Source organism: Gavia stellata, chromosome 2 (genome assembly GCF_030936135.1).
Source record: "Gavia stellata isolate bGavSte3 chromosome 2, bGavSte3.hap2, whole genome shotgun sequence".
Taxonomy (NCBI): domain Eukaryota; kingdom Metazoa; phylum Chordata; class Aves; order Gaviiformes; family Gaviidae; genus Gavia; species Gavia stellata.
This window is the reverse complement of record NC_082595.1, coordinates 24,589,499-24,603,896: the sequence shown is the minus strand read 5'-3', so window position 1 is coordinate 24,603,896 and position 14,398 is coordinate 24,589,499. Positions and strand designations below refer to the sequence as shown.

General features: G+C 44.3%; 1 protein-coding gene across 1 annotated transcript in view; it reads left to right on the top strand.

Moving 5' to 3' along the window:
• The window catches only part of KIF26B (kinesin family member 26B), a 300,351-nt gene extending 286,264 nt beyond the window's left edge, over positions 1 to 14,087 (top strand). Inside the window, exons 13-15 of the mRNA XM_059834163.1 lie at positions 10,246 to 10,448; positions 11,839 to 11,989; positions 13,821 to 14,087. Coding sequence (XP_059690146.1) covers positions 10,246 to 10,448; positions 11,839 to 11,989; positions 13,821 to 13,969 — 503 coding nt within the window. The 3' untranslated portion in view covers positions 13,970 to 14,087. The remainder of the gene's footprint in view (positions 1 to 10,245; positions 10,449 to 11,838; positions 11,990 to 13,820) is intronic.
• Positions 14,088 to 14,398: the final 311 nt, after the last annotated feature.

The following is a 14,398-nucleotide window of genomic DNA, read 5'->3' as shown; positions in this document are numbered from 1 at the left end:
ATTAGGACTTGCAAGATCTATGTTGTATTCTCTGGTGTGCTGCTGGTTTGCTGTATCACCTTAGGCAACTCGTGTAATTTCTGTGTTCCCTGGTTACCAGCTCATAAAACTAGATAATGGTGGTGTGAAAAAAGGAACAGCAGGGTCCTTAGATCAGAAGCATTACCTACCTGCTTTCTGCTCTTCTGCTTTGGTTGTTGGCATCTTTTCTCCAGTTTAGTTTGGGTGTACGTGGGCATTACTCTAAAACGATTCTCAATGCAAAATGTGACTGGATGATTTCAGAGATGCAGCTTTGGTGCTAGCTCCACGTCCTGCCCGCTGTGAGCTAACAGCAAGCAAGAGCCCAGGCTCTATTGAGGTTTACCCAGTACAGGCAGGCCCTGTTTGCATTCCCATGTAATATGCACGAATGCCTTGTTTCTGCCTTTTACCCCCCTCTCCTACAGATATTATTTACTGGTTCCTGCCCCTTAAAATATTTCAGAGCTGCCAGACATGTAAGGAGACCTTCCCTAGGGACAGCGGAACGGGAGGGACTCTGAGAAGAGGCTTTTGGTGGAGACCACAGAGACCTTCTTGAGGTTTTCTTTCCTGTGCCCTGTGGGAATAGGGTTGCATGCCTAAGAGAGTCTCCATGCCACATGACATCCAGGTAGACCTAAGGGCTGTGGTCTATCACTGCTTGCAGTGCCCTGTGGAGATGGGATGGACCTCTGCCAAGGAGTGTGTCTCCTTCGATTTCTCTAGTTGAAGTCTTTTGCAGCCGAGTCTGAGCCTGGAGCTTTACTGGTGCTGGGGCTGGTCCCACCAGGGTGAGACATTCAGGGCAGTGCTCTGTGGCCCACGCAGGCTTGGGGGAGCAGCAGGTGTGCAGCAGCCAGTGTAATGCACCAGTGGGGACAGCTGCCTGCTGGTTGGTGTGCACAGACCTGCTCACAGGGGCAAAGACACAAGGCTCGGGCATGGGAGGAAGGTGTGACCCCTGTGGGAAGGAAGACGACTGCTGAAGAGGTGAGGCTTAGGGGAGAAAGTCCTTACATGTAAAGTGCTTTCAAGTTGGGTCAGTCTGGGCCAGTTCAGCCTTCCTGAACGTTGAGCATCAGAAAACAAAAATCTAAGGGATGCTATTGGTAGTAAGCCAAGTCTGGACAAGACTGGAGGAAAATCAAAGTTCCCAAATGCTGACTTCCTGAAATTTAGACCTGTGGCCTGAGTTGCAGTTGTGTATCTCAGCATTTGCAGGACCCTGCTCTTGTCAGTATAGAATTGGCGTGCGTGTATGTGTGTGTGTGTTTGTGCACACGCTTTAATCTTCTTTGCATGAGGAACCTGTCTGACTATAGATAATTAAAGATTCCTGCTGCAGCATTTTATGGCTTTTGCAGTAAAGCTTCATGACTCCTTACGGCTCTTTCTCAGTACTAAGTTTCAACACCAAAGCAGAGCAAATTGCTACATGATTTTAAACAGTTTAATAAAAAGACAGACTGTGAAGACATGACAATAACTATCTACAATTAGAGTCCCTTTTTCTCTCTTACTTGTGTGCTCTGGGTTTCACTGGTGGGATGGTTTTAAAGATGGAGATTTAGAGGTTCCTGGAAAGCCCTGAAAACTGTGTATTTGAACACATTTACTCTCTGGAAGCACTTATCCCTGCCTATGAAAGCTGCAGAAAAAGCCAGAGGCTGAATCTGTGGGCTGTAAATTATGAAAGTCCATCTCCAACCAATATTGCAAAGCATCACATTTTGAAACATGGCCAAAATGATAATGATGAAACAAAGCAGGAACAAAAAGAGTTGGAGCTTTCCGTGTTGAATCCAAGTGAAAAGGAATTTGGTTCCTGTTTAGACTGCCTAAGGCACAGTGTGGGGAGCTGAAAATTGCCCTTTGTGTCACAAAGCCTTAGGGCATATCCAGTGTTTCTACTTTAACTTCCTTACAAGTGATGGTAGCTAATTAATATCCTGCATTATACCTTTACCATGACAAAGGATTTTTAGAATTATACAGCAAAAAGCTGTTTGCATGCAGGTGACCACTTTATGCATGTGACTGCTGGCTGGACAGCCCTGGGGGGAGCAGAGGGAGGGGAAGTGGGGGCTTCGGCTCCAATTTTTTTTTTGTTCATTAAAACAACAGCATTGATTTTCCCAGGTCAAAGCCAGGCCATTTCACGCAGCAAATCTGTGTTGAAAGGGATCAGAGTAATCATTTTTTACACGCTTGACTACTGCATGCCAGCACTGAGCTTTCAGCCACATGAACATAGGAATGATTTAATAGAGGAAATGGCAGCAGGCTATTGTGCATGGTGAAGGCTCCATGTAACATGCATGACTGAGTCGCACATCATTAGGCTGGGTGTAAATAAAACCTGCTCCTGACACTGCCACAGAATTAGCTCACTGGAATGCCTCCATACTGTCCTGTTGGGAGCTAACGCTCTGGCTGCAGAGCCCCTTCCCCCTCCAGCCTCTGCCTTTGCTGCCCAAGCGACTGGGACGGCTATTTAGTGCAGTACCCTAGTAACAATAACCAGCTCCTTAAATAATGCCACAATGCTGACAAATACGTGTTAAACCAAAAGCCAGCCCAAAGTGTGATAAATATTTAGTAGAGACCCTGCTTGTTTTTTGCTAGGGATTGTGGGTACTGAAAACTCGCTGCCTGTGAGGTGCATCTTCCCTGGAGCATCTCCCAGATTACTTGTCAACCTGCCACACTGCAGGAGGGCTGCTTCCTGATCTGGTTTCACGAGTCCTCATTCATCAGCTCTAAACTGCCCTGAAAAGCTTCTTTTAAAGTGAGACAGTAATTCAGGAAGCAAGGTTAAGAAATGAACTGGGTGGGTAGAAAAAAATTAGAAGTAGGCTGTACCTCAGCATGTTCCTTATACCAACACAGAAGCAACATATCTGCTATAGGTATGGACAGAAGATTATAAACAAGGATTGCTTTATTCCTATGTACAGCAAACAGTGATTTCTCACCTCAAGTATCCTTGTACTTTGATTCACAGTAGCAGGATGGAATATAACTTGACACAGAATACAGCCTGAATTATTTTACAGTAAGTTTGCAGATGACACCAAGTTGGGTGGGAGTGTTGGTCTGCTCGAGGGTAGGAAGGCTCTGCAGAGGGATCTGGACAGGCTGGATCGATGGGCCCAGGCCAATTGTATGAGGTTCAACAAGGCCAAGTGCCGGGTCCTGCACTTTGGCCACAACAACCCCATGCAATGCTACAGGCTGGGGGAAGAGTGGCTGGAAAGCTGCCCTGCAGAAAAGGACCTGGGGGTGTTGATTGACAGCCGGCTGAAGATAAGCCAGCAGTGTGCCCAGGTGGCCAAGAAGGCCAACGGCATCCTGGCCTGTATCAGAAACAGTGTGGCCAGCAGGACCAGGGAAGTGATGGTGCCCCTGTACTCGGCGCTGGTGAGGCCGCACCTCGAATACTGTGTTCAGTTTTGGGCCCCTCACTACAAGAAGGACATTGAGGTGCTGGAGCGTGTCCAGAGAAGGGCGACGAAGCTGGTGAGGGGTCTGGAGCACAAGTCTTATGAGGAGCGGCTGAGGGAACTGGGGTTGTTCAGTCTGGAGAAGAGGAGGCTGAGGGGAGACCTTATCGCTCTCTACAATTACCTGAAAGGGGGTTGCAGAGAGGTGGGTGTTGGTCTCGTCTCCCAAGTGACAAGTGACAGGACAAGAGGAAATGGCCTCAAGTTGCACCAGGGGAGGTTCAGGCTGGATATTAGGAAAAATTTCTTTACTGAGAGAGTGGTCAGGCATTGGAACGGGCTGCCCAGGGAGATGGTGGAGTCACCCTTACTGGAGGTGTTCAAGGAACGTGTGGACGTGACATTGCGGGACATGGTTTAGTGGGCATGGTGGTGTTGGGCTGATGGTTGGACTTGATGATCTTACAGGTCTTTTCCAACCTTAATGATTCTGTGATTCTGTGACACAGAAGATTTTCTTCTGAATGATGGATCCTGTCAGTGTTTCCTATTCCAGGTGTTCAGGTGCAACATGGTCCTTCATATCTAATCTGAGTTGCCAGGATGACTGAATGCTTTTTAGATTTTCCAGCAATAAATGCCTGGATTCTTTGGTGTTTGGAGTACTGACCTCAAGATGTGCGCCCGGAATACTTCTGGTGAATTCTCCACATCATCAGAGGGGCCTTCCACTTGAAAGCATTGGCAATGTCTTCAGTAATTGGGAGGAGAACTGTGCAAACCGTATGAAAATCCAAGGAGTGAATAGCTATGTGCTCTGCACTTGGGAAACTACTCTATAAAATAAAGTAGGAGAAAGGAGGTCAAAGGAATGGGGAGACATTGGTTCAGTCATGGACAATTGCCCATGAGGGCAGATCCCATTAGGAGATGGGAATGAAAGGAGAATTCTGCACTGTGTTTTCAACTCAAATAAAGCAGGAGCCCCATTGTCAGACAGTGAGAAGCAGCAGGAGGAACAGGACAGATAATCTTTGCCAGTAAGCAAAGAGTTTGATGCTACATTTGAGGTTGATGCTATTGGTACTGGAAGCACAATATTTCTTGGAAATGAAGCTACAGAAGGAACTGTGGGATCTTAGGGGTACTGCTCTGCTTAGCCAGGATTGCTTTTTGTAATCGTCTTGAGTTTGGATGAACTGTCTATTGAGAAAAAACAAAATGCTGAACAACAGGTTCTGTACAGAAAGGCAATTTTACCTCCCATAACATTAAGTGCTGTGGGAATAGCTTTTGCTCCACATCCTGCCTTTGAGCACACACTATAAACTTCCAAAATTATGATATATCAAGTTACCGTTTCATTTTCTGTTTGAAACACCTTGAAATTTCATGGACAGCAATTTTTTTGCATCCCATTCAGAAGTATCCTGCTTTGAAGAGATATGCATCGCACTTCTTTTCATGAAGATTTTGCATTTATAGTTTTTGCCTTTATTTTTTTCACAGAAAAGATGCTCAGTCTGGAATGTGTGCTCGGAAAGCAGTCTAAGGCGAACACTCCAAAATATACAGTACTTAAGCAAAACCAGACCTCTCAGGGTTTCTGCCCTGGTCAACTGTCGTGGTTTAAGCCCAGCCGGCAACCAAGCACCACACAGCCGCTCGCTCACTCCCCCCAGGTGGGATGGGGGAGAGAATTGGAAGAGTAAAAGTGAGAAAGCTCGTGGGTTGAGATAAAGACAGTTTAATAGGTAAAGCAAAAGCCGCACACGCAAGCAAAGCAAAACAAGGAATTCATTCACCACTTCCCATCGGCAGGCAGGTGTTCAGCCATCTCCAGGAAAGCAGGGCTCCATCACGCGTAACGGTTACTTGGGAAGACAAACGCCGTCACTCCGAATGTCCCCCCCTTCCTTCTTTCCCCAGCTTTATATGCTGAGCATGACGTCATATGGTATGGAATATCCCTTTGGTCAGTTGGGGTCAGCTGTCCCGGCTGTGTCCCCTCCCAACTTCCCGTGCACCCCCAGCCTACTCGCTGGTGGTGAGAAGCAGAAAAGGCCTTGACTCTGTGTAAGCACTGCTCAGCAGTAACTAAAACATCCCTGCTTTATCAACACTGTTTCCAGCACAAATCCAAAACACAGCCCCATACTAGCTTCTATGAAGAAAGTTAACTCTACCCCAGCCAAAACCAGCACATCAACACATACTTTTATGAGCACACATCCTTATGCAGTTGGGCAATTTTGCTGAGGTCAGTGAGTCTTCTTATCCTTAAAGTTACCCTTACATACCTAGCTGACTTGGTCTGTGTTTCTAATACCTTAGGGCTTCTGTGGGTTTATCTTTGCTGAAGTATGTTGTAGCTTCAGCGCTACTCTTCAGTCAGATCTATTTTCACACTGCACACCTTCACTGCTGTGTTACTCCCTTTATCTTAATTTTAATCTGGCCAAACCTTAACCTATAGCTCAAAGAAGAGCAACAGATCTGTCGCGAAAGCAAATCTTGTATTCTGTGCATTTGCAGGGTTATTTCATAGTCTGGTTATTCATACTCAAGCTAGGCTCAAGATGGGTTATTCTGAGTGTGGATTAAATTCAAACTGACTGAAAAACATATCTTCCAAGACATTTAGCAAATGGCATGTTGCTTGACATGCTGTATGGTCATAAATGAAAGTGTTGTTATTCCATCTTGGGTTCAGCTTGCAGGTTTTCTTTCAGATCAATTTTTGGTATAAATTTCTTTTTTTAATGGAGGAATGAATCCCATTTACACAGCGGGAGGGTCAACCGGTTTGCCAAGGTGCTGGGCACGGTGCACTTTCCCTCAGTCCCAGGAGGTGGGCCAGAGGCAGGAGGGACCTGTCGAGAGCTGCTCCTGCTGAGCTCCCGGGATGCCCGCTGCCTTCATAAGATGTGTGTAGGGAAGTAGAGGAGTGGTGTGCTGTAATTCCTACAAAGCATTTTATTTATTATACAATCAAAATTTATGAGATCCTAACTCCATCAAGTGCTACCAATAAATTCAGGACTTCAAAAGGGTATTTGCTATGTAAGTGGAAAACTGTATTCATTTTAACAATTTAATTATTGTGTCTGTGTGTTGATATGGATGAGCAAGCTGTCAGCTGCTTTGTGACACTCATCCTGAAGCTCTGCTTTGCCTGTATCTCCTTACTGATCCCAATTAAGGTGAAATCAGAAAAAACAGAGGCTCAATGGAGAGGTCAGTGGCAGGAGTCTCCAGTCAAAAGACACTGTTGTTGTCTGTACCTGGACTAATAAACAGCCTATTAATCAGTGCATGTTTAGAATGAACTAGATTCGGTTCTGCCTCAGTGCAAAGATGCAGGAGATCTTTCATTTCATTTCTCCCCAAAGTGCTCTAAACCTCAGATAAATCATCCTGAGTCAGCATTCAAGGCTCAGATAAAAAGACATCCCTCTGTCTCTTTCTTCTCTGCCTTGCACGCAGACATACCCACTGTGATGGGGCAAGGAGACCTGCGCAGGTGGCCCCTGCATCCCGAAGGAGCCCATAGGTGGATGGTGGCAAGTCTGCTCGCCTCAGGCAGCTCTGTCCTGCCGCGTTGCCCTGGTGTGCCGAGAGCCTTTGTTTTGATAACCCACGGACTATCCAAGCATGAGGTCTGTCTAGAAAAACGTGAAGAGCTCATGTTAGCATGTCTCCTGCTGCCTCTCCACCAAGGGGTAAGCACTATTAGTTGGAGCCTCAGGTTGGAGCCCTCCTTCTAGACCACAGGCTTCTGTTTCTCCTTGAGCCAAATGGATATGAATGGGAATGAAATGCAAAAACATTTACCATCATCCCTGTAATTCATACTCTGGTGACATCTGTTTTGCTTCGCTCCAAGTAAGAGCCTGACATTGTTCTTGTGGCAAGGTGAATCGGAGCCATCCAACTGCACTCCCAGAGTCTCAGACCTGGACTTTGGCTCTGGTCGGAGATGCAGTTTTTCCAGTGGGGATGGTTTAAAAGTGCCCCATTACACAAGGAGGTGGTGTTAACAGCCACAGTGAGGAAAAAAGAGAGAGGGAAGAATAAAGAAAGAAAATCAAACATCACAGAAAAAGGCACTGCCTTAGTCATAGTTCAGCCATGCATGGGAGAGCTGGACAGAAGGAATTTCCAGTCTGCTCAGCTGCTTCGTTGAAATGCTAGAGCTAGTCTGTAGGCATGGCATGAAAGAAGATGTGTGACCATCAATGCGGGGCACAAAGTAAAAAGAATTATCAGCACTTGGCTGTATTACACAAGAGGTCATATCTGATGCTTGTAAATGTTGCTGGCTGTAAAAGTTGATGAGCAGCAAAGATAGGAAAGAGATTGCTTTTACACTCAGACAAAATTTGAAAGACTGCTCCTGTGAGACACCGTGGCCAAAAGCCTAAAAAGTATTTTAAGAAGTATTTAATGCCTAAATCTTTTTGGTCCTGAGTGACACTATGGATGTACTCAGTGTCATTCACATCTAAGCAAGTGGAGGGCTCGTTTTCCAGGAGGGCCTGAACCCGTTGCAGGATCTCTCCCTGCATGTAACAAAATTTAATAGTCCACCACCCTGTCTCACCTCCCTTCAAGTACGCAGCTGCTCTCACCATTTGGTTGCCTTTCTCTAGCATCGCTGACAAGAGTCACCCTTAGCACTGCAGTTTGTTGGGGTCTTCCCAAACTGTGTCTCTCTCGTTGTTGTCACTTTTTAGCTGTGGTAGTGGGTCAGGTCTTGCTTTTCCTTCTATCTTCTGATTCTTCTCTTGATCGGCCATTTTAATCTAGAGCTTGACTGAAATGCATTCAAGGTAAGTGAATACTGACATTGACTTCCAGTTGCTGGTACAACAGGTCTAAAATAACTCCTACTCGCTGGTATTTGTAAGGCTTCAATTTTTCTAGCACGGGCTCCTTTGTTGGGCTGCAGTTTGAGTAGTAACACAAGTATGATAGGTGTCACAGGATGGGCAGTCCAGATCTCAGGCCATTACCAAATGGGGTAACCAGGGGGCCTTGTAGAGCTCCCTGTCTATCCACTTTGGCTGTGCTCTCCTTTTCTTGCATAGAGTTATCTCAGATGCATTCAGATAAAAGCTCTGTAGACTAGGCTTTCCAGCTAGACAGCAAGATAGACCATCCTCATCCATTTTAGAGCTAGCATTTACAGGTTAGCTACTGGTTACTAACTGCTGGTTTCTAGCATAGACTGCTGCACTCAGAAATCAATGGGATAAGATGTGATAGTTTGCAAAGTCAGCAGAGAAACAGACTCCCATGAATGACACTAGACAATGCTTTGTTACTTGCAAATCCAAAAACTAAGCAATCAATAGATATTTTGGGATTGTTTTTTTTTTTTTATCTTTCATTGAAGCGCCAAGCTGGCAGACATGTTGACGCTATTTACCTTCAAGTTTCAATAAATGTAGTGCTGGAGATTCCTCTAAATGATTTTATCTTGTTTTTAAATCTTGTTTTTAAAATAAAATCTGCATGATCATTCTGCATGCCTTCCCTGCTGGCATCAGTTTTGTTCTTGCAGCCAAGAGAGTCAGTTAATAGTTTCATTCAAACTTGCTGGCTCCAGCTTTTGTTTTACATTTCTCCCATCCCTTCTATTCCTGCAGTCTTCTAGGGGAGACCCTGCAGGATTTGTCAGCTACAAAGGTTTTTTTTTTTAAACCCAGCCATTGCTCTGATTGTACTAAACCAAGCAAGGAAATGTAACCAGTTGTTTTTCTTTTGTGTGTGTATATCTATCTGTTCTTTCTCATATGCTCAAATTCCTTACCGCTGCCATCAGACCAGTGACATACGTTTTCTCCCTTGCTTTACCTTAGGCTCTGACTTGGCAAGTCGCATGCCAGATGCTTTCCATATGGCATAGGCTTTATCAACCACGGTAAATTTTCAGCTATTGCAGTGCTCCCATCCACTGTGTTGGTATTATAAAGCAGAGCGGGTGTGCATGAGCACTGGTATTGAAGCAGACACAGTGACTAACCCTTCTGTCAGTCTGTCATTCTTGCTGCTTACTTGCCTGTCACCAGTGCTGCAGTAAGTGCATAAATGGGAAATGGTTTAGAAGAATATTCTACTGAACAGAGACAAGGCTGATGCAACTCTGGTGGCAACCACAAAGCTCCGGTGTACTTACTGCCTCTCTAGTGTTTTTACTGTTCTAGCCAGCCTACAGTGGTGTTAGGCAAAGGTCTAGGTTGTGGTATACTGGCACTCAACTCCAACATAGTAAAAGAACTTGGGTGTTGGTGCTCTTTGTGCTGTGATTAAAAAAAACCAAAACCACACCTTCCCTGGAGATGGTCTATGCAGAGGCTGGCTAATGCTTGTCCTTAGGCTGTAAGAGCCAGCACAGTGAAGAGATAAGAAAGCAAAGCTAGACCGATTCCAGCCTGCTGCTCTGGCCCTTCATTGGTATATCTGTACACACTGAGACCTGAGCAAAGGGAAGCAGACACAAGCTCTGGAAACTTTACGATACATATGCCCTTTGAGGATCAAATCCTGGAGTCAGGCACCAAAGAACATGTGAGGATCTGACTCATGGTGAGTGGGTCCAGCAGATCACAGCTACAGCTCATCCCAACTTCCATGGCCTCCCTGGGTTTTTGCTCCATTTCCTTCTGTGTGTAAGAAGGTTGAATATATGTAGTTTGTAAACATCTCTGCAGATGGAGCAGAAAGGAGATGCAATAACTGTGCTAACATGAAATGGCAATTTCTGCATTTGCAGGTTCACAGAGACGGAGGCTTATTCCAGCTTTATCACTTGATACCACTTCCCCAGCAAGGAAACCTGCCAACAGCCCCGGGGTCCGCTGGGTGGATGGGCCCCTGCGAAGTGGGCAGAGGGGGCTGGGTGAGCCCTTTGAAATCAAAGTCTACGAGATAGATGATGTGGAGAGGCTCCAACGGCGACGAGGTGGGGACAGCAAGGTGAGTACAATCCATGTAATCTGTCTCCTTCCTCCTAGCGGGTGTAAGAGGGGGAATTCAGATTATGCAGTCAGAAATGTGTAGTATTGTATATGGTTAATTCAACAGGCAGCAAAACCTATTATCTCATTTAAAAGCAGTTATGGCTCAAGTTATGCCTTCTTCTGTAGCAGCTAATGGACATTGGTACCTTGCATTTTTGTCCCTTGCTTATAGTCTTGGTGGTTCCTGTGCTCCAGCGTCTAGTCACATCTGTCTTTCAAGGCAGCAATGGTGCCTCAAGTGCTTTGATGGTATTGTTTTCAGGATAGCTAATGTCTTCTCTCTAACAAAGTTGTTCCTGCCAACCTCAGGCCTCCAAATTTACAAAAAGATCAGGGAATTCTAAAGGTCAGCTCTTGAGAGGTATGATTGGGAAGAATATCTGAAGTTGGTGGAATAGCACCAATTTTAGAGTGGATATAGACTTTCTTATTATTTTAAGGCATTTTTTCTTCCTAGCTCCTGTCACTTGGTTAGGCTGTTTGCGATGTTGTTCTCTGATACAATTTTGTATGGAGAAAAACATCACTTATTGGGGTGGGATTTGCACTGCACTTTACCTACAAAGCAGATTTGTCTACAGAGCAGAAGGCAGAATAGGGTTGGGACCTTCACACAGTGTTGGAGGAGGATAGTTCTTGTATTGCGAATGCTCCTATGCTAGTGAGGGTAGCACAGGCCTCACCATGGGCTCACTTACTGCACGTCTTCATGGCTGCCACCCCTCAGAAGTCATGCAAGGCCAGGATGAGTGTCTCCAGACAGCACTGAACCCTGTGCTCTTACTGTGCCTCATATCTTTACAGAAAATATATCTTCTTTATTAACGATTATGAATTGCTAGAGCTTTTCATAACATATTGCCTTTGTTAAAGATGTTTTAAATTTGATATTGCTACCAGTTCTCTTATTTTATAATATAACTACTGCATTTCTTATGCACCAAGCACAGAGATGTATTTAAAATTTTAATACAGCAAGCAATGGATTTTCTTCTCCCAAGAGCTTAGATTTTCTTAGCCAAACTTCTGGTGACAAAAACCAGAAATGTTTTGCTACAGTTAATCTGATCTCAAGATGCTGCCTGTTATTAATTATTATGGTTTATTATTAACTATCATTGCAAAGTCTCCAAAGCTCACTGATGGAAAACATCAAAACCAAACAAAAGCAATAAAACCAAAACAGATGATAGATGATTTCATGCAGTGGTTCATATGCTTCCAGAGTAAATGGCTCATTGTCAGTATTATTGATTGGAAGATCATTTGACTGAATGGATCTGGGTATTACTTCTCTTCGCCTATCTTCACCTATTCCTTCCCTGCTCCTTTTTCCTGGTTGGCAGGAAGTTATATGTTTCAATGCCAAGCTGAAAATCCTGGAGCATCGCCAGCAGAGAATTGCTGAGGTCAAGGCCAAGTACGAGTGGTTAATGAGAGAACTGGAGGTGACCAAACAGTACCTGATGCTGGATCCTAATAAATGGCTCAGTGAATGTAAGGATGTTTTTTTATTGCCTGGACTCATAGATGTCCTTTGGTTTATTTCATGGCGGGGGGACAGAGGGGAGCAGAAATGTTTGCTAAGAATAAGATGTGAGCTACTGTGTTTGTAAACTAAAATGAACTGACATATAACCTAAGGGCAAGTTTTAGATTGACTGTATTTCTAGAACTAGTCCCTATAATTCTTATTAAATGTTGCCAGTAGAACTGAACAATGCTTTTTGCCTGAGAGCTGAATGTTGAAATGGTACAACATTGTAGTGGTGAATATTGCCATTGGTAGATTAGCGTTTCAGTCCACAGCTCCTGAAAATGAGATTTTTTTTTGGGGGGGGGCCTCAAATCACTCAGACATATGAGCAATATTATAAATCTGCTCTTCTACCACAAAATAACACTGTAGAGCAAACTTGTCCCTTGGCACCAGTGGGCTTACATGAAAAATTAATTTGGCCCATTTTTTGTAACTATAGATGTGTAAAGTTCAGAGAGCTTAAAGGGCATTCACATTCAAGTGAAGAAGGACTTAACACCTCAAAGGAAAAAAGATAAAGAGTACTGCAGTAGTTGTACAACAATTTTTACTATTAGCAAGCAGACAAGTTCATGTCAAAAAGTTCTAGAAAAAAAATTAGTTTCAATTTATTTGGGATAATTGCAGGTGGCAAAAGGAGGTCGGCTGCTGTGTTCTCTAAAAGCATCCTAACTCTTCCTTTGACAGCTGCCATAAGTTAACACTAGATTCATACATCCTGCAAAACAATCACAGTATATATTTCAGGAACTCTATTAATGAAGAGAGGTAAAAAGGACAGATTTAAAGGGAGAATTTGCCATACATTGCTATCCACTTACTTTGTGATGCCTTTGCTTCTGATTCCAGTGTGATAAATACAGAAAGCCTCAAGGATTGCACAGACCTCAGGGACCAGATAAGATGGGAAGTGCTGGCTCAGACAACGTATCTCACACTTGGCTTCCATGGAAGCCACTGCCAGCTGGTCTCTGGCAGCATACGGGCATCTACAGTGCAGTGATTGATGTGTACGCCTTCCCTTGCCACTCCTGAGTGGCCTAGTGAGAATCACATGGAATAGGGAGAGGTGTGAGGAGCAAGGAGGTTGGAGGTTGGTTTCTAACTCCGAGTTCTGAGTTCAGCAAAGGACTTGTCCTCCCAGGGCAGAGCAGCTATTTAAGTCCCTTTCTGATCAGCAGAATGTGTGAGAGAGTCAGTACATCTCACATACATGCCCTGAATAGGGATGACTTTAAGTATGTGCTTAGCATTCAAAATTTGCTTAAGCACGGTGCTGAAGCAGACCCTGAATGCAAACAATCAAAATCCTTGTAAACAGATTTAATTTGGCCTGCATTACAACTTATTGCTGAATTTCCCCATCACGTTCAACCTGTGTGTTCCTTATGGGCGTGAAGGTTAACCTGAAGCTTACAGGTGTTTTGTGCTAGCCGGTTTCTTTGCAGTGAGCCATGTGGTTGCTGGAAGAATAGTTCTGGTGGCTTTTCTTGGGGAAAGATGTTGGAGTTTGACAAAAGGCATCTGCAGTTCTGGAGATGATGGCAGAGCATATCACTCAAGAAAGCATTCAATGCAATCTTAACAGTATTCTTCACTATCAGCAAGCTGCTGTGACATTTTAGTAGGCATTAAACAGAAAAGGCAACTTTTGATAACAATGGCAAGCCAGAGATAATGTTCTATACAATACTGATGGCTTTAAAGACTTGAATTAGCTCTGTCTCTCCCACCAACCAGCAGTGGGTTTTGTCTGCTTTGCCTATCTGTGTGTTTTCTTTCCCACAGTTGATCTGGAGCAGGTATTTGAGCTGGATTCTCTGGAATACCTGGAGGCCCTGGAATGTGTGACTGAGCGTTTGGAAAACCGTGTCAACTTCTGCAAGGCCCATCTCATGATGATCACCTGTTTTGACATCACCTCTAGACGCCGATAAAGAACGAACCTCAAGAGAATTTCAATGCGCATCTCTACCATCCTCCTTTTCCCTTCTGAGTAGCATCCCAAAGACAACAGAATGAGGATGAAGGTTGGAGTCAAGTCTCAACTGCGTGTATGAGAGATTTGCTTTATTATACAGAGGAGTAGTATTAAAAAAAACAGGACAAGCATGAAAAATGGAGATAGAAGGTTGTTGATTCTTTTAGCCTAAAAGAGCACTTTGAGGAACCTTTAAGGACATGTCTGTAAATAAGAACTGCTGGCAGAAGACACTTCTTTCCCTGTGTTAGCTGAGGGAGGGGGAAAGGTGGTTGACTTCCATTGAGAGGTTCATTAAAAGAAAACCTATCTAGAAAAACTGTTTAAGTGCCTTGCAAATCTTTATTATCCAAACATTTATGTTCATACTTTATTGTGTACAGAT